This window comes from Physeter macrocephalus, chromosome 4 (assembly GCF_002837175.3).
Source record: "Physeter macrocephalus isolate SW-GA chromosome 4, ASM283717v5, whole genome shotgun sequence".
Classification (NCBI taxonomy): Eukaryota; Metazoa; Chordata; class Mammalia; order Artiodactyla; family Physeteridae; genus Physeter; species Physeter macrocephalus.
This window is the reverse complement of record NC_041217.1, coordinates 67,200,136-67,221,455: the sequence shown is the minus strand read 5'-3', so window position 1 is coordinate 67,221,455 and position 21,320 is coordinate 67,200,136. Positions and strand designations below refer to the sequence as shown.

At 43.0% G+C, this 21,320-nt stretch overlaps 1 protein-coding gene across 2 annotated transcripts in view; it reads left to right on the top strand.

Moving 5' to 3' along the window:
• LOC102985904 (carboxyl-terminal PDZ ligand of neuronal nitric oxide synthase protein) overlaps positions 1–21,320 on the top strand; it is a 306,668-nt gene that overhangs the window by 214,281 nt on the left and 71,067 nt on the right. Inside the window, exon 4 of one of the 2 annotated variants that reach the window (XM_007109767.4) lies at positions 3,529–3,587. In XM_007109767.4, coding sequence (XP_007109829.2) covers positions 3,529–3,587 — 59 coding nt within the window. Of the gene's footprint in view, positions 1–3,513; positions 3,588–21,320 lie in introns of both variants that reach the window. The other variant, XM_007109768.4, reaches the window with a different exon arrangement.

Sequence of the window (21,320 nt, the reverse complement as noted above, 5' to 3'; positions counted from 1 at the left end):
GAAATGTCTTCATTTCCTGGCATATCTTGGAGACCATAGCTCATTGAGGACAGTGGGTAGCAAAACTGAAAATTTCCTCACTTAGCTACCAAAACTCCAAGGCTTATTTCCAAGCACTAAAAAAAAAAAAAAAAAAAAAAAAAAAAAAAAAAAAAAAGTGGTTTTCAGGTGTAACTTGGAGCTGTGTGAGTTTTCTGAGGACAGTTCAACTGAGTGGCTATAGTTACCATTCAACAATATGTCTCTGTTTTATGGTCGAAGCCAACTTTGATTTATAATCCCATAAAGGTAGATCAGTAGCTTTTCCTCCTATCTTCTTTCTCTCGTTAACCTTTTCTTTTCTAAAATTTTTTCCTTAGAAGAATGTTTCCATATAGAAAAGTGAGGAGGGGGTGATCTCTTTGTGTGTGTGTTTTTTTCTCTACAACATTTGAAAAATGGAGGAGATGTATAAAACAATGTCAGAGCAAAGAGAAGAATCAAATAGTTTTTAAGACACGCATTGCCTCCCTCTGAGTTAACGCTATTCAGATAATACCATGTTGACTGAATTGTACCAGAGTACCTGTACGGGTCAAAAAATCAGGAGAACTTGGTTCTAGTCTTGACTGGGCTATTAACTAGGGGGACACCTTGCTCAAGAAACTGCACTGCTCTGGGTCTTATTTGAAAGATGGTGGGATAGGAAGGATATTGAGTGTGTGGCGAGGAGGAATGGAGAGGCTTTAGTTATCAGAGTGTTGGAGCAGCATTCAGGCATTGAGGAGATTGGGTTAAAATGCTCCAACCATATTTGCCCTAGGTTCTTGAATAACTGAAACATTGTTGAGTCCCGTCTACCCTCCCAACCCTTTGAGTTATTTTGATAATTTCCTTATCCCTGCATAGATTGAATGGACTCATGCAAGGATTACTGCAGGACCTTTAAAGGGAGATCTAATGGGATTTTATGGATTTTACTTAAATGGATTTTAATGGGATTTTCAGAAAAGGAAAATTAGTAAGTAAGTAAGTGAAAAGATGTTTATTATTTTTGGCCAGGATATTCTATACAGATGCTGATATCACTTTAAAAAGGAAAGTATTTTCTGCCTGCTGTGGACCCTTCTGATGTTCCTCAATAAATTAACACAAGGTTCCCTGGGAGTCTGGTCTCTCCATCCTTCTCCTCATGTCTTCCAGAGAAAGAAAAATATTTATTCTGTATTATTTTGCCTCTTTATTCTTTCTTTTTGATGAATGTATTAGTTGCATTCCTTAGACTTGCAAGGAAGAGTCGCGCCCAGATCAACTTTAACAGAGGCTTATTTCAGGCTAGGCGGAAACATGGGCTGGCACACAATGCTTCCTCTTCCTCAGCGGTGCAGTCTGTTTGAGTGGAAAGTATGCAGCTGGTCACAAAAACCACCTACCGTTACTGGGGGTTCAGCCTAGCCTCCGTCTAGGACTTGGTAGTCTCCAAAGAGAGGATTTGAGTGGGTGGAACTGGGTCTTCTCATCGTGGAGCTCAAGGACTAGGCAGGTCTGGCCAGCCCCTCCGTGACCCTTGACCTTCCTCATGTGCAGTCGGGTGCTGATCCTGAGCCCCGTCAGTCACGGCTGGGTTAGCAAGGATGGCTCCTCAGATGCACGCAGCATGAGCCAAGTCACCCACACTCAGAAATAACCCTCTCTGGGGCTGCTTTCCTCCGAGAGGGGCAGTGGGTGTGGCAGCTTCTCAGAGTTTTATGGACTTTTTGGTACATTGAGTTATTAACTCTTGTGTTAACTTTGAAAATTACATCAGAGCAGCAAGGACTCTTATGAGCAGACTTTCTTGATAGTAAGAACATGAGAGAACTGAGGCTCGATTCCCTCAGAAGCAGAGCAGCCTCTGCTGTTAGTCATCCAGGTGTTTAGTTCACAGTGGCTGTTTATTGAGTAACACCAGGGGTGGGCCTTGGCCAGGGATAGTAGTTAATGGGGTCACCATCGGTTGGCTGTCTTTAGTGTCAGGAGACCCTTCCTGTGCCAGGCCTGAGACTCCAGAGGACTATGCTGTGCGTGAAAGAGATCCTCCTGTTGGGGATTTCAATTTATACCTTTTCTTTGGTATAGAAGAATGGCTCTCAACCCTAGGGTCACATCACAATCACCTGAAATGTTTGTTAAAGCTACAGATTCCTGGGCCTCACGTGAGCTTAGACCCATCATATGAATGACTCCGAAGAGCTGGAGCCCTGGCATCTGGAGTTTTTAAAAAAACATACAAACCAGACTTTCACTTTTTGGATGGGTGCACATTTCTCTATTCTTCCTGCTAAAGTACAACTGGAAACCTTGGACATTATCTGTAAAACAAACGTAAAGGTGGGGCAAGGCAGACTGGCTGGGGACGCAAGGAATCACGCAGCTGTGAGCTCCCTGAGGTTAGTTTTAATCTCATATATCCCAGACTCGGAGCCGAAGAAGCCTGCAACCTGGATATGGCAGAGAACCCCAACAAAGCCTGCTCTCTCTCTAGCCAAAGGAGGAGGGAAGGGACGGCATAGCAAGGCAGAAAACTTCCAGCCAGACAACACAGAAAAACGGGCTCCCCACCACCCAGGCCAGCAAAGGCTGTGAGAGGGAAGCCTAGACTCCCCCTTTGCCAGGAGTAACAAGGGATTCCAGGCTCGAGTGCAGGGACTTTCACCCCTGCCAGCTGGTAATGAGCCCCCTACCGCCTTTCTCTTCCATGGGGAGCTGAGTGTGTTCTTCCCCAGGTGTCCTGAACAGCATTGCCCCTGTGACAAAGGCCAGTGAAGGTGGAACAGAATCCTCTGTCCCTGCACCTACGGGTGGGACCTGAGGGCATGTGGTGGCTGCTTCTCCAACATGTTGGGGTGCTACTGACCTCATCAAGCATCTGGGGTCTCCAGTACTGCCCCAGAATCCTTCCCCCCGCCCCACCTTCCTGCATCCTCATTCATGTCCTCATCCCCAGCTGCTTAGGGATCTGTCTCCTTTGTGTTCACAGAGAGTTAGGTTCAAGGCCAGATGAGTATCCTCTTATGGGTGGCTGTAAATGTACTAGTTAGCTTGCCAGGCTTGTGTTCAGCCTTTTCTCCCCATCTTTAAGGGAGGGAGGCTGGGGTCCTCATATCATTTGCATTTGATGGCATCATTCAGTCTCTATGACCCCTTCTCCCTTTTGTTCTCCCTGCGTCTCCTGCTCCTCTGGAGTGAGGTATGATCTTTTTTTTTTTTCTTGGTGATTTCTCCATGAAAGTATGATTTAGATTGCAGTCTCCTGAGACCCCTTGGCTCCTGCCTACCCTCTGCACCCTTGAGAGACACTCTCCTAAAGTGCTTGCAGGAAACTAATCAGACCAGATACTTGACATTTTCCACTTGTCCTTTTGGAGCAATCGACTCCAGGCCTCTTAGAGGGAACAAGGCCAGAAGCAAATGCATGTGTTTGCATAAGCATTAGTAGCTCAATGTGTGCCCTGGTTCTGTAGCTGAGGACAAGCCTAACTTATTCATTTACAGCTTCTTTTATTGCAGAAAAAGGAGTGGACGTGGGATGAGAGCAAGATGCTGGTGATGCAGGACCCTATCTACAGGTAAGAGCCCAGTCCCCAGGGTACACCTGTCCTCTCTGGGAGCCATCTGTTGGGATGGTGGGTCCAGACAAATTAAAATAAATTTCTCCTTTTTCCCTCCTGAGACCTGTTATTTCTGTAGATGTAAGTACAAGGAGCAAATCTGCTCTATCTTTAAGAAAGAGAGGAAAATTCTTCTCATGTTCAGTAGCACCAAGGGAACTATGAAGGATTTCTGCTTGATGTTTAATGCAAGTCTTTTAGTTGTCACTTGAGACCTTTTCATTTTGTGCTGGTTTTATTTTTAACTGAAATTTCTTTTTTTTTTTTTTTTTTTTTTTTTTACTTTTTAAAAAAAATTTAACTGAAATTTCATAATTGCATATATGTTGATAAAAATGAGAGAACTGGGTTTTCCCATTCCGCTCTACTTATAATTCCCCACAGTTTTCTGTTCTTCCTTTCTGCCCCTTCAGAAACTGAGCATAGATAAGGGGGTTATGATCATTTGGGACAGCAGAAAGTCACATATAAAATCCATTGAAATTGCTTTTACAATGAGACTGGTATTCCTATTCAGATTAGATGACTGCCGTTCATGTGTACTCTCTGGACAGAGGGATATGTGATAGCAATACATACACAAAGCCAGGGCCCTCCTGGGACCCACGCAGGGCCCTCCTGGGACCCGCGCAGGGCCTTGATTCATCTGTGTCATTCTTCTGTCCTAAATCTCCGCTGAGCAAGCCCTACCCCACCTCTTACTCCTTCCTGTTTTCTTCACTGGGGGGAAAGGGGTATTAGCTATTCTTTGGGGATTTGGGGGGCCTAGATTTAAGTTTTGATTTTGTCTCCTCTCAAATTACTTGCCTTGGTTGCCAAAGTGAATTAAGGTTGGGACTCACCTGAGAAATTGGCATCATGGTGGCCCTGCTAAGTCAAAGAGTAGCTGCCTGTGAAATGGAATTTCCGTTCATTCAAATGTGTATACATATTTAGAACACTCATCCCAGGTACTGTGCTAGGTAATTTAGTAGATGGCGAAAATAAGTTATGGTCCCTTGTTCTCAGGAAGCTTTAGTCTAGTAGGGAAATGGAGTCCTGAACAAATCATTGTGGTACAAGACAGTGTGTCTGACAAAATGGATTTCTTTCTCTGTGTTTCTGTTGTACTTGTGTTTGTTGAAATACTTGTTACAGTTACTGCTACTTCAGAATAAATCTGTCTTTTGCCACTGGACTGTGAGGCTCTTGCAAGTGAAGAACTATGTTCAACTCACTTTTGTATTTCTAGCACCAAGCCTGTGTCTGTTCTCTATGAGGCATTTAGTAAATGTGTGACGGGTGGATGGATAAATGTATTGAATTAATATCTGAAAATTAACATAAGTGGTATGGTGATTCACAGGAGGGAATAATCACTTTCTACTTGAGTGATCACGAAAGGCTTTAAGAAACAAGTTGTGTCGGAACTGGGCTTGAAGGATGTGAATGGACAAACCTCTATCATTTGCGCTTTGTAAAAGGAAGTGTTTCTTGTTTTTTTTTGTTTTTATTTTTTTTTAGAGTGGCACCATATCCATACAAAAGCAACCTCTGTGTGGGATGGTGGTCATGAACTTTAATCTTGCCTTTTCCTGGTTTGAAAGAAGGAACTTTCCCCAAAGTTTTATATCCCAAATAAGCTGCTGTTTTTATTTTTTATAACAGCTTTATTGAGGTATAATTGACATATAAAAATTGAACATATTTAAAGTGAATAATTGGGTAAGTTTTGATATACGTGTACACATCTAGAACCATCACCTCAATCAAGATACTGAGCATATGTCTCCCCAAGAAGTTTCCTTGTACCCTGTTGTAATCTTTCCCTCTCTCCCTCCCTGCTGCATCTCCCTCCCCCAAGTCCCCAGGCAACTACTGATCTCCCTTCTGTTAGTAGAGATGAGTTTGTATTTTCGTGAGTTTTGTATAAACAGTCATACAGTGTACAGTATACATATGTACAGTTTACCCCCACTGTTTTTTGGCCTGGCTTCTTCCATTTTTTAAGATGCGTTCCCTGCCATTGCATATATCAGTAGCTTATCCCTTTTTATTACTAAGTTGTATCCCATTGTAAGAGTATAACACAATTTGCTTAGCCATTCACATGTTGATGGACATTGTGGTGGTTTCCAGTTTTTGACTCTTACAGTGAAAACTTCTGTGACTGTTCATATACAGTCTTTGTATAGACATATGCTTTTATTTTTCTTGGGTAAATACCCAGGAGTAGAATGAATGATTATTTGTTAGGTGTACGCTGAACTTTTTTTTTTAAGTGAATTTTAAGTGATCATCTTTTTGGTTGGTGAAATCTCGGAGTGATTTTTAAAGTGCGTCTCTTTATTTTTTAAATTTTTATTTATTTATTTATTTGGCCACGCCCTGTGGCATGTGGGACCTTAGTTCCCTGACCAGAGATCAAACCTGCTCCCCCTGCAGTGGAAGCGTGGAGTCTTAACCACTGGACCGTCAGGAAAGTCCCTGTTGAACTTTTTATGAGACTGCCAAACTGTTTTCCAAAGCGGTTGTACCGCTAGCGGTGGTTGAGAGTCCCAGTTCCTTCACATCTTTGCCAACATCTAGTATCATCAGTCTTTTTATTTTTAGCCCTGCAAATATGTATGATGTAGTATATCATTGTGGTTTTAATTTGCGTTTTCCTAGTGAGTAATGATGTTGAGCATCTTTCCATCATATGTGCCATTTGTAGATCTTTTGTGAAGCATCTGTTCAAATCTTTTAGCCCATTTTTAATTGGGGTTTTTGTTTTCTTTTTATTGAATTTTGAGGATTCCTGATAAATTTTGGATACATGTCCTTTATCAGATATATGATTTGCAAATATTTTATCCAAGTCTGGCTTGTCTTTATCTTAATAGTGTCCTTTGAAGAAGTTCATATTATCATTTTTTAAAGTGTATGGGTTGTCCTTTTGGTGTCATATTTAAGAAATCTTTGCTAACTCGAGGACACAAAGATTTTCTTCTGTGTTCCCTTCTGGAAGCGTCATAGTTTTAGGCTTTACGTTTAGGTGTATGATCTATTTTGATCCAATTTTTTTTATAGGGTGTGAGGGATTTATCAAAGTTCTTTCTGGGGGTTTTTGTTTTGTTTCAGTTTTGGGTTTTTTTGGCAAATGAATGTCCAGTTGTTCCAGCCTCATTTGTTGAAAAGACTGTTCTTTCTCCACTGAAGTACCTTTGTTGAAAATCAGTTATCCACATCTGTGTGGTTTATTTCAGAACTCTTTATTCTGTTCCATTTATCTAATTGTCTTGACACCAGTACCACAGTGTCTTGATTGCTGTAGCTTAATAACAATCATTGAAATCAGGTAGTCTCACTCTTCCAACTTTGTTCTTTTTCAAAGATTTCTTCCAATTAGTATTACTATGGTATATCTTTTTCCATTCATTGTTAAGAAAAATGGTTTTTGGTGGGGAGTAGAAAACATCAAAGAAATCTTAAAGTGAATTTTTCTTTGGCCAACCTCCACGCAGCAGACTTTTTGGTTGTAGATTTCTTGTGGATATCTTCCTAATCTGTCAAATTTTAGCAACCTGTGTTTATGAACAAAGGAATGCTGTTCCAGTTTTCTAGATACTTTTTCCCCTCATGTATTAAATTGTGGGTGTTTTACTCTCTGTGTATTTGTATATCTATTTGCTATGGGTAGATGAAAGAGGACTTTTTTCTAAACTGTATGTGTCCCATTTTATCATCAATAAGAACATTTATTATCATGATAATATAGTAACACTTAACAAATGAGCTTTTTCCTGGGTACAATTATTTTTCTGCCCTTAAGGAACCACTCTAGGTGGATTCAGTAGCACTGCTGAAGAATACATAGTTGCTGTGCCTCTGATGAAACACAGGATTACTGCAGCTTTCACATTAAGAAAACTCCTTTATGGTAAAACATATTCTTCCTAGTCAAAAGAAGAGACTTTGCCACAGCAGTAATGAAGTTTTTGTTTTTTATTAAGTCAAAATTTCAATTTGAGTCTTTTGCATCTCTCACCTAGAATAATAGAATCATGTTTTTTAAATTGTGATGAAATATATATATATAACATAAAATTTGCCATTTTATCCCCTTTTAAGTATACAAATGACTGGCCTTAATTACAATGACAGTGTTGTACAACCAGCAGCACTGTCTCCAAGATGTTTTCATCACTGTAAACTTTGTACCCATTATGTACAAACTCCTTATTCCCCCTCCTTGAACCCCATGTAACTTTTAAAATCATGAACTTTAAGAGGTTAAAGTACTGTGGTGAACATCTAGTCCATTTTCCCCTCCATTACAGGATGCCTCTATTTCTCTAAAGTATTTGCTATTATGGTCTTCTTTGTTAAGTGAAGGCAAATGTCTTTGTTTATGTAATTTTCGTCCACTTATCCTAGCTCTCTTCTCTGGACTTACACATACATAGATCTTGTTTCGCTACAGTTTCTGAAGCCATTCTTTATTATATTTTTTCTAGACTTCCTAATTTCAAAACATCATATTTCTTCATAAAATATGTTGGAATTTAATACAATATCTCACGCTGTCTTATCAGTGTAAATTATAGAGGCACAGTTTTACCCTCATGATATGGAGTTTTGCATTTGTTTTTTAAGAATTAGATCATACTGTATTTTTATGTGTTAAACAAACTGTGTTAGGTCCTAGGTCGTGGTGGATTTATTGTCCAGAATCCTTAGGATATTCACAGTAACTGCTTTCAATCAAGATTTTTTTTTTTTTTTTTTTGCGGTATGCGGGCCTCTCACTGTTGTGGCCTCTCCCGTTGCGGAGCACAGGCTCCAGACGCGCAGGCTCAGCAGCCATGGCTCACGGGCCCAGCTGCTCCGCGACGCGCAGGCTCAGCAGCCATGGCCCACGGGCCCAGCTGCTCCGCGGCATATGGGATCTTCCCGGACCGGGGCACGAACCCGTGTCCCCTGCATCGGCAGGCGGACTCTCAACCACTGCGCCACCAGGGAAGCCCCTCAATCAAGATTTTTAAATCATTCTTTATTTCTGTCGTTTTCTCTGTTTTATTTTTTAGCCTAAATACAGAACTTTACATATACCATTGTTAAATTAGACATATTTCATCTGAACCCATTATTCATAGTTTTTGGATTCTTGTGAATCAGGGAAGCAGGCAACTATGAGTGTTATGGCATAAGGAATTTGTTATAGGATTTAGACCTACACAGTTGTGATAGGAGCTGGGAAGTAAAAGTCCAAAAACGACCAAAGGGGAGTCATGAGCCAGCCCTGGTATGTGTTAGAAGTCAAGAGTGTCCAGGATGCTAGGTGCGCTTGTGTGCTAGAGTGGAATTGTGAAGGGGCACAGGTGCAAATGTCTGTGAAAGGCATGTGATGGCTTGAAGGCCCTTGATGGCTGCTGCCTTTGAGTTTGCATTGAAGCTTCTGCTGGCAGTCCTGGGTTCACTGTTGTTCAGCAGGGCTGACAGTTATGAAGGACAGCCAGATATGGGGCACAGAAGAGTGAAGACAAATTGTAACTCACTAGTACCTCCATGTTCATCCTTTCCTGCCTCTAACGAGGGATAACCTTCAGAGCATCATGGCTACTTCATTTCTGCCTCCTAAATCCCCCACAAATTTCTCTTGTGAGCAATCCTAAAGTGCAGTTCTACAGGGAAGCGAATGCCAAGATCCACAGTTCTAGCTTAGCTGAGTTCACCCAGTATAAACCATCACAGCAGGTTCTAGTAACAGGCTAACTTTTCCTCTTCGTTTTCTGCTAAGTGAAACTTTAATATTTTCATCCAAGTCCCTGATAAGGCTGTTGAATAAAATGGCAAAGCTTGGAAAATGTAGACTTCATGTTTTTATTTTTCTTTATTTTCACTTCCTTAGTTAATACGCTTATTTTACCTTTTCTGTTTTAAAGGGCATGCTTATTTTTAAAAAAAAGTTCAAAAATAGCACTGGAGTGGTTGTACTGTTACAGAAGTCACTGTGCTTTTGAATTTCAGTTTCCCTGCCTTGATGTCTTCTACATTTTAGTCTTATTGGGCACTAATAGAATTAACATATTTGGGTAAAAAAGTCTCTAGGACATTTATGTTCTTCATGCTAGGGATCAGATTGTCAAACAAACAAAAATCCTTTTTTTGTGGGGTGGGGGGAGGTGACCAGAGGAAGTAAATTAACCTGAAGTCTTCAGGAGACAGACTGGAAGTAATTCTCCAGTTTTGAGTATAAATGATCAAACCAGGTAGAGCCCCCATAGGGTTTCCAGCCATTCCCCAGAAATGGCATTAATAAATGGCATCTAAGCAGTTGGTGAGATGATTAGAAATCAGAGAAAGTGCATTCTAGTTTTGGCCCTCCACATGGAGCTATGCTTTGATTTTGAGCAAGTCACAAATTATTCAAGGCTAACTGGGGAAGGGAGGAGAGAATGCATGGAGAGCTGATGTGCATTGCTGGTCATTGTTCTAGGCACTGAGAAAAGCAGTAATTTATCAGTCTGGATCCAGTGGGAGACAGAACTCACACACGATTTACATAAGAGAAGGATTATGAAGAATTACTAAGTCGTAACATCTTCAAGATGTAAAGAGCAGTCTTAAGAGTCCTCTGGGGCTGAAGAAGAGTACAAAAAGGAGGACCAATCTGGGGAGGAAGACCCCCTGTCCTGGGCTAGGGTTCAGATTTCATTGTGGAGGATGTGTTGCAGCATCTGGATGGAAGAGAAGCTCACTGGGTTGCCTAGACCAGAGAGGTCCCCAGTTGCTTGGAAAACAAGAAGCAACCCTCAGGGGCTGGGTGCAGGAGAAGTGCAGCTGGTCGGTGGGCACACAGAGGGAGTAGGGGTGTCACTGTGGGTGGGAGGCTTGGATGCTCAGGATCTTGGCGGGGAGGGCTGTAGGTGGGTGGGACTCACCCAGCCACACTGGGAATGTGAGGTCGCTGAAGATCTATATTCTGGGCCACGTGGCTGGGACAGACCACCACCAGATGTCCTGCTGATGGGCTCTACAGCAGCTGCAACCAGCAAGAGAAGCCCTTTCCTCCTGCAGTGTCCTTCCATCATACAGAGAAATTCCAATAGCCCGCTTACTGTAAAGGAGTGAGTACATAAAAGAATTCTGCCCATTATCACAGAGCATGTATTGAAAGGGCAAGAAATTGATAACTGGTACAAGTGGTGAGCAAGACATAGTTCCTACCCTTAAATCTGTAGTCAGATGAGATTTGACATATGTTTCCCTCAATCCTAACAACAACTCCAAGTGGTAGAATCTGTCATTCCCATTCTTAAGATGAAGAAATTAAACTTCGGAGACATTAGATAACTTTTCCATGACCACATAACTAGTAAATGTTTGGAGAACTGCCTGCCTCCTGAGCTTTCGTCTTTTCTGTTTTACTACTCCACACAGTGTCGTCCACCTCTCAAGACAAACCCACTCATTTTTTTGCCTTCATGTTATTGTTTTGATCATTTCAAACGGATATATCACAATTCAGGACGTTTTGAAGGACCAAAAAAACTAGATTTTAAGGTAAATGAAATGTTTTCTCTCTTGGGGATTGATAAACCTACTGTGTGATACTTGGTGATTTCTTGGGTAGTCAAGCACCCCATGTAGTATGTTTAACTTAGTTCACAGTCAAGAGTTTAAATGATCAAGCCAGACAAAATTAAGGAAACATGAGTATCCTCAGATTTAGGAAGCATATCAAATTACAAACAAGGTAAAGAAAAAGAAATTATTATTTTTTTAAGAAATTGATTCTTAAACTCTAGACTCATAGTAATGAAACTACAGAGTGTGGAAGACAACGATTTTAAAAACAATCTGGAGGGGAAAAATATACTGTCTGCAAAGGAACACAGGCTGATAGCAAAAATGGAAGATAAAACATAGGGAATTATCTTTAAGAATATGGTGAGTCAAGTGCTGAAGCTTAGAAAGTACTCCTTTAATACTTTCTTATTATGACAGTAAGGTAGAAAACATCCTAGGCAGCATTTCTGAAGACGTTTTAAATGGAATTAGTTACTATCCTAACTTAGGAGATATATAGATAGAATTACATCATTAGAAGATAGACTGTATAGTAATTGGTTACTGTATTGTTCTGTGGAGCCAAAAAAGCTCTCTCAGAATTCTTTAAGATGACTCTCCAAAATCCATGTTGTCCCTCCAAAATCAGATAGAGACCTCCCAGATACAGACAATTCTATTTTATGAGCTCCCTTCTTTCAAACCTCCACACACCCAAGACCCCAACTCAAACCCTGGCATGTGTTCCCTTCACTCCATTGTCACTGGATTATGGAGGGGGGTGCCGAGGTATGAAGGGTCCTGAAGGATCAGGGAAGGATGAGCAGACTTGGAGCTGGAGCCAGTTCTTTGCTTTTGTTACATGCATGTCTCATTTGTTCTTTCTGTGATTTACAAGGGACAGGGTGACTGTCTCCATCTTCCCATATTATTTTTCTGAGGATGAGTGTCTGCTCCTCCTTCAGCCTCCCATTGTGTGAGTTTCTTGAAGGGCCTCTACTAAACTGGGAAAACTGATAACCAGGAATCTGGAAGCAGCCCAGCCTATCGATCTCTGTCTAACTTCTTTTCATATCATTTCTGGGCCAGCCCATCTGAAGGCTATGAGTGTCCATCACTCTCGTCGTGACGGATGTTTCAGGTAGAGTTGATGTTTTTACTCCCTCTGGCTCCTGAACCTTTCACAGACAGTGTCTTTTTATAGATATGCACGAGTAGGAATTACTCACCCAATTTTATGCATGGAGAAGCTTATAAACTAAGAAGGGGAAGGAAAATCATTCATGCTCTCTGGCTTCACTTAGTTCCCCAGGGCTGCTCTGCAATCCATTATTTGTCCCTGGTAGAAATTCCACTTGCTAAAGTGCCAAGACCTTTTCCACCTGTCAGCTGTGTTGGTACATCTTCACTCTCCTTAGGTGACCCCCATCTTCTGGGAGGTTCCTCAGGTTTCCTCCTCTTCTTCAAACATCTTTGTGTCATTGCCCTCTGTCGCTCTGTCCCCTCCCTCTCTGCGTTTGAGACCCGTCTTCACTTGTTTCTTCAGCATCATGAGCATGCCTACCCTTCCCCCAACCACTCCACCTCTCACTTTCCCTGGGCTCGCCCTCTCTCCCTAGCAATGTGTTCCGCTCTCTCCTGTCCTGAAGTAACCTCCCTCAGTCCTGATAACCCCATTCAAGGGCACATCTTTTGTCAACTCTCGGCTTCCTCCCAAAGCACTGAGCGTGTCCTCACCAGTGCCGGCCATCCTGCGGTTCCTTGTAGTCTGACACTGATTTCCATCACTTGGTAGAAATTGCTCCCTCCAAGTTTATTGTCTGTGCTCTCCACATCTCCAGATACAGCAGCATTTCCTAGGTTCTTCTGCAGTGCCACCTCTCCTTCTCCTCTTGTTTCATTTTTATCTGCCTCCTTCTCTTTTGTTTGCTTTCAAACCTACATAGTTATATGCATTTTTTTATCTTTCACCATTCTTTATCTTTCCTTAAAAGCAAGTTCTGCACTTTAATCTTTATAGGCTGATAAAGTCCCTTGTGCTTGGGAAGGCTCAGTAAACACCTAGGATAGACTGTGAGTCTCCAGGAAGGGATTGCAGACCCATAATTCATTCTCTGGCTCTGTGTCCCATGCTCATGATACCAGGCGCATCCAAGACTGTTTTCCTCTCTCCTTCCTCCTTGTCTTTGATCTCTTCGACTTCAAGGTCATCATATGCACTGTGTAGAAAGCATCAGGAATGCAGAGACAGGTAAGGCACAGCTCACCTCCTGAGAGCTCACCTCCTCAGGGTCCTCACAGTGACCCCTCCTTTCTGTGACAGTTTTCAGGTAAGGCTCAGGGGAATATGCCTGAGGTGTGAGCTTTAAAATGACCAAATAATACATGTTTGTTACTAAAAATAAAGTCGTGACAGAGTTTTATAAAGGAAAAAGTCAAACGCCCTTCCTTCAACATCTGTTCCTTATAGTGCCACTCTGTATGCAAATATAGACACTCAGATGTTTTTTCAAAATCTGATATTCTGTGTATAGTTCTACCATGAGCCTGTTTTTCTCTCAGTAATGTATCAAGGACTTGCTTCCACATCCATACTTACAGTTTTCCCATGAGGGCTTTGACTCAGAGTTCCAAAGTGGAAGTGATGTTTTAGGGCAGCCAGTGTGGCATGGAATGCAACGTACCCTAGATGTGAAAAGACTCGTGTCAGGGAGGTGAACAAGGGAAAGATTGCCCAGTAATCTGAGGATAATGGGAAGAGTGTCCATATAAAGGGATGTCATATAAAGACGGCATAGAAAGGGGTCAGTCTGTGAGCTATTGTAACCTTGGGTCATTCAGACTAGTGCCAGTCTGAATATAGAGAGTAAATAAGGGAGAATCCTCTTTCTTGAGGAGTGGGGGGAGAAAAAAAATCCTAGTGACTTCAGCTTGACTCTTTGGTAGTTTTACATCTGCCTCTGGTGGATCCTGCTTGATTGTTAAATTCAATCATGGCAAAAGGGTGGAAATTTTTGTCATGGTAACACTTAAGCCTAAGCTCCACGAAAGCAGAGACCACACCTGTTTTGTGCACTGCTGTATCCCTACTGCCTGGAAGGATCCTTACTACATAGTAGGTGCTCAATCAATAGTGCATGTCAAAGCTAGGGCAGGCTTGATTCACATGTTTGCTGCACTAAAATGTTCGTTTCAAAAAGGCTGTTAAGCCTACTTATCCTCTTGGTGGCCTTATTCTCTGCCCTTCTTGATGGCCAAAAGCACAGCCCAAATGAGGCATAAAGCCAGCCACAGAGTGTATACACGTGCACAGCAGAAAACTGAAGACGGCCACCGGCATGATCAAAGTTAAACCTCTGGATCAGTCTCTCTATGCCAGGCCTTAGAGGGCATCTTTTACGCTAATAATGATGGAAAATTCAATTAGGCCAAGTTTAGAAAACTTCACATAATTAAACACTGTCTAGCAGGGAGGGAATTTCCCTGTGGAGGAAGAACCAGGGGAACAGGGAAACCAGGCCTGGTCCCAGTTCTATTACTAAGTGACTGCCTAGTTTCAAATTCCATTACTCTGTGCTTCCTGTTCTCCTTGAATACATAAAGAGAATCAATTTAGAGTTTGTGCAAAGCATTGAAGAGTCTCAGATGGGAAAGTATGTGCAGTGTATCAGTAAAAGCAGCACTTCTCCCCTTGACCTCTCTTCTTGCTACCAAGTAGGCACTTACCTGGGTGTCCATTGGATGGTCTTGACCTTTTATGGGACACAGACACCTTTGAGAATATGGTGAGAACTGGATTCTCTGCCTAGAAAAATTAATTCTTGTATATACTTGCAAAATTTTGATTTTTCTGTCAATTCATGGACCCCATGGTCCTGAGGTTTACCAATTCCAAGGTAAGACCCCTGGTGCCAATAAGCATTATAAGCCTCTTTGAATATTTTGCATCTCAAGCTAGGAAAGTTTATAATTGGTAGTCCTACTGTGGGAGGAAAAGTAAACAAACCAGTTTAACTTTCTTAGTAATTTAATGCTTGAATGACTGATAGCTTTTACTTTAGTTTCCCAGGAGGTATTTGCATGTTGTTAGAGGAGTCGTCTTATTCAAAACAAACTAATCTTGTGTTGGTGGGTTTCAGATCATGTAAGGGGAAAGGATTTGTATAAGAGGAGACCTTATGATGCCCTGAGTGTCCTGGATTTATATGGATATGGGGAAGTTGGCATAGGGTCTATGTTTCACACTAGTGTTTAAGGATTATTGTGTGACCAACCTTAACACCAAAAGCAAGTAAAGAAAGATTGCTCTTGATTCAGAGCTGTAGCCCCTGTCTACTTGCCCTTAATATTAATAGATAGTCTCTAGGATTGTTGTAGGACAGTATCATAGCTCATCCCACAGTGGCAGCTGGGCATTCTGCACTACACACCAGGCTAGATGCTGTGTGGCAGTGCCCTGTCCGCCAGCCTGGCTGGGAAGCCCTCTGTGGGCCCCTCCTTGTGTCTTGGCACAGTTTGGAGGAAGGGTGGTGGTGTCCCACCTCTAAGAGTATAGCCATTGTGAGCCTGGTCTTCCTTTCTGGTAGCACAGACCTCAAACTATGGAGGTGAGGCTGACTGGGAGGTCCAGAGGATAATGCATAGAATTCAGGAAGTTTGCAATGAGAAAAGCTAAACTGTCTACAAGTCCCCACATCCTTTATCAGGAGACTCTGAGAAGCACTTATTGAGGAGTTACAGCCTTTCCTAGTTGCTGGTGGCAGTCATGATCAAATCATGATTAATTGAGTTCTCTGTGTTTGGTTTAACATTTCTGCCTGTCAAATTCTTTCTCATCTTTCAAGGTTTATTTTAAATACACGTCCACCAGGAATTCTTTCCTGCTTTCATACTCACTCCCACAGTGAGGATCTAATTTCTGTTTCTCCTTTGGAGCTCATCCTTGTACTGTAGTTATTTGTTTACCTGTCTTGTATTTTTTAGTAGGAGCTACATCTTATTCATCTTTATGTCTCTTCGACAACTGCCTTGTACATAATTGTGCTCAAATCATATTTGTTAAATCAAATTGATTTCTTAAATCTTTATGAAATTCCCAGGAAGTGGGTACACTCATTCTATAGATTGGATTATGGATGTCATAATCCAAGGATTGGATGGATGAATGGGTGGATGGATGGATGGACAGACGAACCAACCAACCTGCAAACATTTGTTGAACCCTGAATGTGACTCATGTAAAGATATTTGGGGAAGGTGACAAAAAATATTAACATTAGAACTTCAGAACATGTGTTCTAATAGGACATAATGAGCAGCACACAAATGACTATTGAAAAGGCAGCACTGCAGTTGAGAACACTGAGAAATGAGCAGTCAAGTGGCCTTGTTCAGCTTTGCTCCGGGAGAGAACCCAGCATCTCTTCATGCTGTGGGATTAACCACAAGGCAAGGCTGCCTTTGAAAATATACCTGCTCCCTCCTCAAGTTGGCCAAGGATGCTGGCCCCCGTCCTCTCTTATTGCTGTGCATTAGCTCTTGCCTTGAGGGGTTGATGGTCTTTTTTTGATTATCTTGGTCTTTGACTTTATCTGTTGTCCAGTTTGTCTTGTAACTATCAGAGGGTGGATGGGAGAAATGAAACCATAATAAACAGTAAATGTGTTCATCTTGTTTTTAATAATGGCCCCAGTAAAGGGTTTTTTGGAGGGGAAGAGCCTCAGAAGGGCAACCCCTGATGGTCGTGATCTGCACGTGGGCTCGTTTTCCCTCATCGTCTCCTATTGGCACATAATCAGTTGTTGAAGATGGCGTTGACGGCTGGAGGTGGTGAGGTATTGCTGGTGCATTTCCTTCCAAAGTTGGAGTGGCCATGCCAGCAGCAGGCCAGTAGTCAGATCTACCTATCCGTATTCCCAAAACACTAATAACAAAAGAAAAAATATGTATATGTGTGTGTGTGTGTGTGTGTGTATGCACACGTGTATATATACACACATGCGCATAATACACATGCACACACATCTGTTTTTATGTGTGTGTATATGTGTGTTAAAAAGTATTTCTTTTATCAAAAGAGCTAAACCCAAATCCCTCCCAACTGCCTTTGTTCACTGATGGGAAGGACAAAGCCCTAACGAAACAATTAAGCCTGTCAGATGCCTTAGCTGATGAAGAGGAATTTGACAAGCTAAATGTAAGATTGAAACTGCAAGTGCTCATAAACCGGGTCCCCAGAGAGCTTTTAGTGTCCCTGGCCAGACCTCCCTCCTCACCTCCCCACCCCATGTATTTACATGAGCCTCGTCCTTCAGGCCGTAAGAGTCAGGATGAATTCATACGTATCTCCTAAGAAGACTGCAGCAAAATATTTCTGATTGCACATGCTTTCCTTTTGATCCATGTCTCTTTCTTGGAGTCATCCTCACCCTGAGGAAAGGGAAGTAAGTAATGGACAATAAAATGCAGGTCTGTTGCAGGTAAAACAGCCTCTGCTTTTAATCAGAGATCAGTTACGCTAATCTCTTGCCTCAGCCAGTCTCTCGTTCCTCCTACTTGCACATCAAGCTCAACTCTCTGCCAGGGAAAGGCTTAGCTACTTCAGAAAGGCCACCGCCGTGCTCTCTAGGAAGGGGGGAGGGAGCCAAGCCAGGGGTCGACGGCCCCCTGTGCAGCAGGTTCACAGGCGGTGCCCTCTTGACCCAGAGGAAGGACTGCTGCCTCTTTTCCGAGGTGAGCTTCTCCAGTTGGACCCCGTCTTCTGCTGTCTCTGTTTCTTGAGCCATCATTTTCTCTGTATTTCCCCTCAACCTGGAGGCTATTTCTGTTTTGTTCCTTTTTTAGCCTATAAATAGGCTCAGGTTTCACCATCCTAAAAAGAAATGATCCTCCCGCAGCCTACCATGGTATCTTGCTCTTTCACTGCTAGGCTTTTTGGAATGATTGCATTTGCTGTATATATTTCCAGAACCCCCCACTCATTTTTCAGCTCATTATAATTGGGCTTCCTGTCCTCCCTATGGAGGCTGCCCTCGCTGAGTTCACCAGGGATGCCTTACTTACGAAGTCTCTGGCTCACTGTCTGGCCTCATCCCATTCATTCTCTCTGAAGCACTTAGTGCTGTGGACCATGGAGTCTCTCTCCTCCCTCAGCTTCCATGGTGGTTTTCTCTTGTTCCTCCTCTGCTCTCCTGGTCTTTTCCTGCTCTATTTTTTTTTTTTTTTTTTTTTGGCTGACTCTCCCTGTTCTGTGCTCCATTTAAATGGATACTGTTAATGGGATTCTCTCTGTGACCCCTTCTCTTCTCGTTCTGCTTCTTTCAGGGTATCTCATATTTCCCATGGCTTCAGCCACCCTCTAAGTCCTGATGACTCTTAAGTCTTGCCTCTCTCCTCGATCCCTTGTTTCCAGTTGTCTCATAGGCAAGTCCGCCTGAGTGCTTTGGTGGCCCCTGAGAGTTGACATGTTCAGAACCACATTCCTCTTCTTCCTTCCCTGTCCCCTCAACTTTTTCCTGTTTCTGTGCCCCTTGACCTACTTAATGTTTAGTCAACTCACCAAGTCACCCAAGTTACACAACTCGGAGTCTTCCCCTTCCTTATTCTCACATCCAGAGAAAAGACTCTTGAATCTATGTGCTACCTGTGATCACTGCCGGTGCCTTAATTAGGCCTTCAGCTTTTCTTGCCTGGACTCGGGTTGACCAGTCTGGCTGCACACTCTGTGCACTGCATAACTCCAGGGTGTGTCAGTCACCCTGCCCTGTGCTTGGCACCTGATTTACCCAAACGCTCATTCTCATGACAGCTCCCGTGTTTGCAGATGGCAAAACTATAACTTGAGGATTAAAAGACTCACCCGGGGCTTCCCTGGTGGCGCAGTGGTTGAGAGTCCGCCTGCAGATGCAGGGGACGCGGGTTCGTGCCCCGGTCCGGGAAGATCCCACATGTCGCGGAGCAGCTGGGCCCGTGAGCCATGGCTGCTGAGCCTGCGCGTCCGGAGCCTGTGCTCTGTGACGGGAGAGGCCACAACAGTGAGAGGCCCGCGTACCTCAAAAAAAAATTAATTAATTAAAATAAAATAAAATAAAAGACTCACCCAGTGTCTCACAATTGTAAGCAGCAGAGCAGGGATTTGAGTCCAGCTCTTCTGACTGGCAAGCCCTGGGTCCAGATTCTTCCTCTTCCCCCAGACATTCCATATGGCAGTAGCCTCTTTATTGGCCTCCCTTCTTCTCCTGTCCTCCTCCAAGGTACCCTTCACGCCACCATTATTACCAACTACATCATTCCCCTGCTCAGACCCCCAGCAGTACCCTGAGCCCCCAAGGTGAAACCCACTGCACAGCAGGCCCTGACCTCCCTCTGTTCCCATCTCCTGCCAGTCCCTCAGCATGTCCCATGTGCCCAAGCAAACTGCTGTTTTGTGACTCCTTGCCTTTCTATGTGCAGTTTCCCTTGCAAGGAATGTTCTTCCCTTTCCTGTCTCTGTGATGCAGAGCTTTCTTTGTTCCTTCCTGCAGATCTGCTCTCTGCAGTGCTAGGTGCCCGGGGAGGCTGGCCTGTGTGTACTGCATCAGCAGCCTTCTTTACTGTCATGAGAGTTCCTGCCAGGTGGCACACAGTTCTTTCTCTCTCCGGGTTCTGATGACCTCTCACTGCCCTGCCCCCTCAAGCCTTGGGGTGCTGAGAGCTCCCACGGGTACTGTAGTATCCTCTGAGGTTTCCCTGCACTCTGCCCTCATCTTTGTAAACAGTCCCTTATTAAACTCTCCTCCGATGACTCAAATTACCTGTTTCTTGCCAGGACCCGGACTGATCAGTTTCCCATGCCACAGTCCCTGCTACTTCCCACATATTCTTCAAGACGTCGCTCAGGCAGCAGCTCCCCTCCCTGTGCCTTTCCTGGCTCACAGGCCATTGGCTGCATGCTCCTCCAGTACCATGTCCATAGTGCTCTGTTCCACTGTCCCGCTCCTGTCTCACTCCATCAGCACACTGAGCTCTTCAAGGACAGGCTCTGAAACTGCTCAGCTCTGTGTCCCAAGAGAATCTGATGTGGGGTGGGGGAGGGTGTGGATACGGAGCAAGACGTGCATTTCTTAGAACAAAGGTTATGCCGAACCACCCCACAGGCACTGTAATCCCTCAGCAACTGCTCCTGGGTGGTGGGGAGACAGACAGTAAGAGAACTTCTGGCATACAGCAAACAAACAAACAAAAACCTGGCTGCCTCAGGCCTCCCAACTCACCCCTTTCCCAATCCTATAAAATAAAACCAGAAGGCTGTTAAAGGGTGATTGGAAACCTTCTGAGACTGAAACAGGAAGAAATAGACAATATAAACAGACCAATCACAAGCACTGAAATTGAGACTGTGATGAAAAATCTTCCAACAAACAGAAGCCCAGGACCAGATGGCTTCACAGGCGAATTCTATCAAACATTTAGAGAAGAGTTAACACCTATCCTTCTCAAAGTCTTCCAAAAGATAGCAGAGGGAGGAACACTCCCAAACTCAGTCTATGAGGTCACCACAACCCTGATACCAAAACCAGACAAAGATGTCACAAAGAAAGAGAACGACAGGCCAATATCACTGATAAACATAGATGCAAAAATCCTCAACAAGATACTAGCAAACAGAATCTGACAGCACATTAAAAGGATCATACACCATGATCAAGTGGGGTTTATCCCAGGAATGCAGGGATTCTTCAATATATGCAAATCAATGTGATACACCACATGAACAAATTGAAGGAGAAAAACCATATGATCATCTCAATAGATGCAGAAAAAGCTTTTGACAAAATTCAACACCCATTTATTATAAAAACCCTGCAGAAAGTAGGCATAGAGGGAACTTACCTCAACACAATGAAGGCCATATATGACAAAACCCACAGACAACATCATTCTCAGTGGTGAAAAACTGAAACCATTTCCTCTAAAATGAGGAACAAGACAAGGTTGTCCACTCTCACCACTATTATTCAACATAGTTCTGGAAGTTTTAGCCACAGCAATCAGAGAAGAAAAAGAATCCAAATCAGGAACGAAGAAGTCAAGCTGTCACTGTTTGCAGATGACATGATACTATACATAGAGAATCCTAAAGGTGCTACCAGAAAACTACTAGAGCTAATCAATGAATTT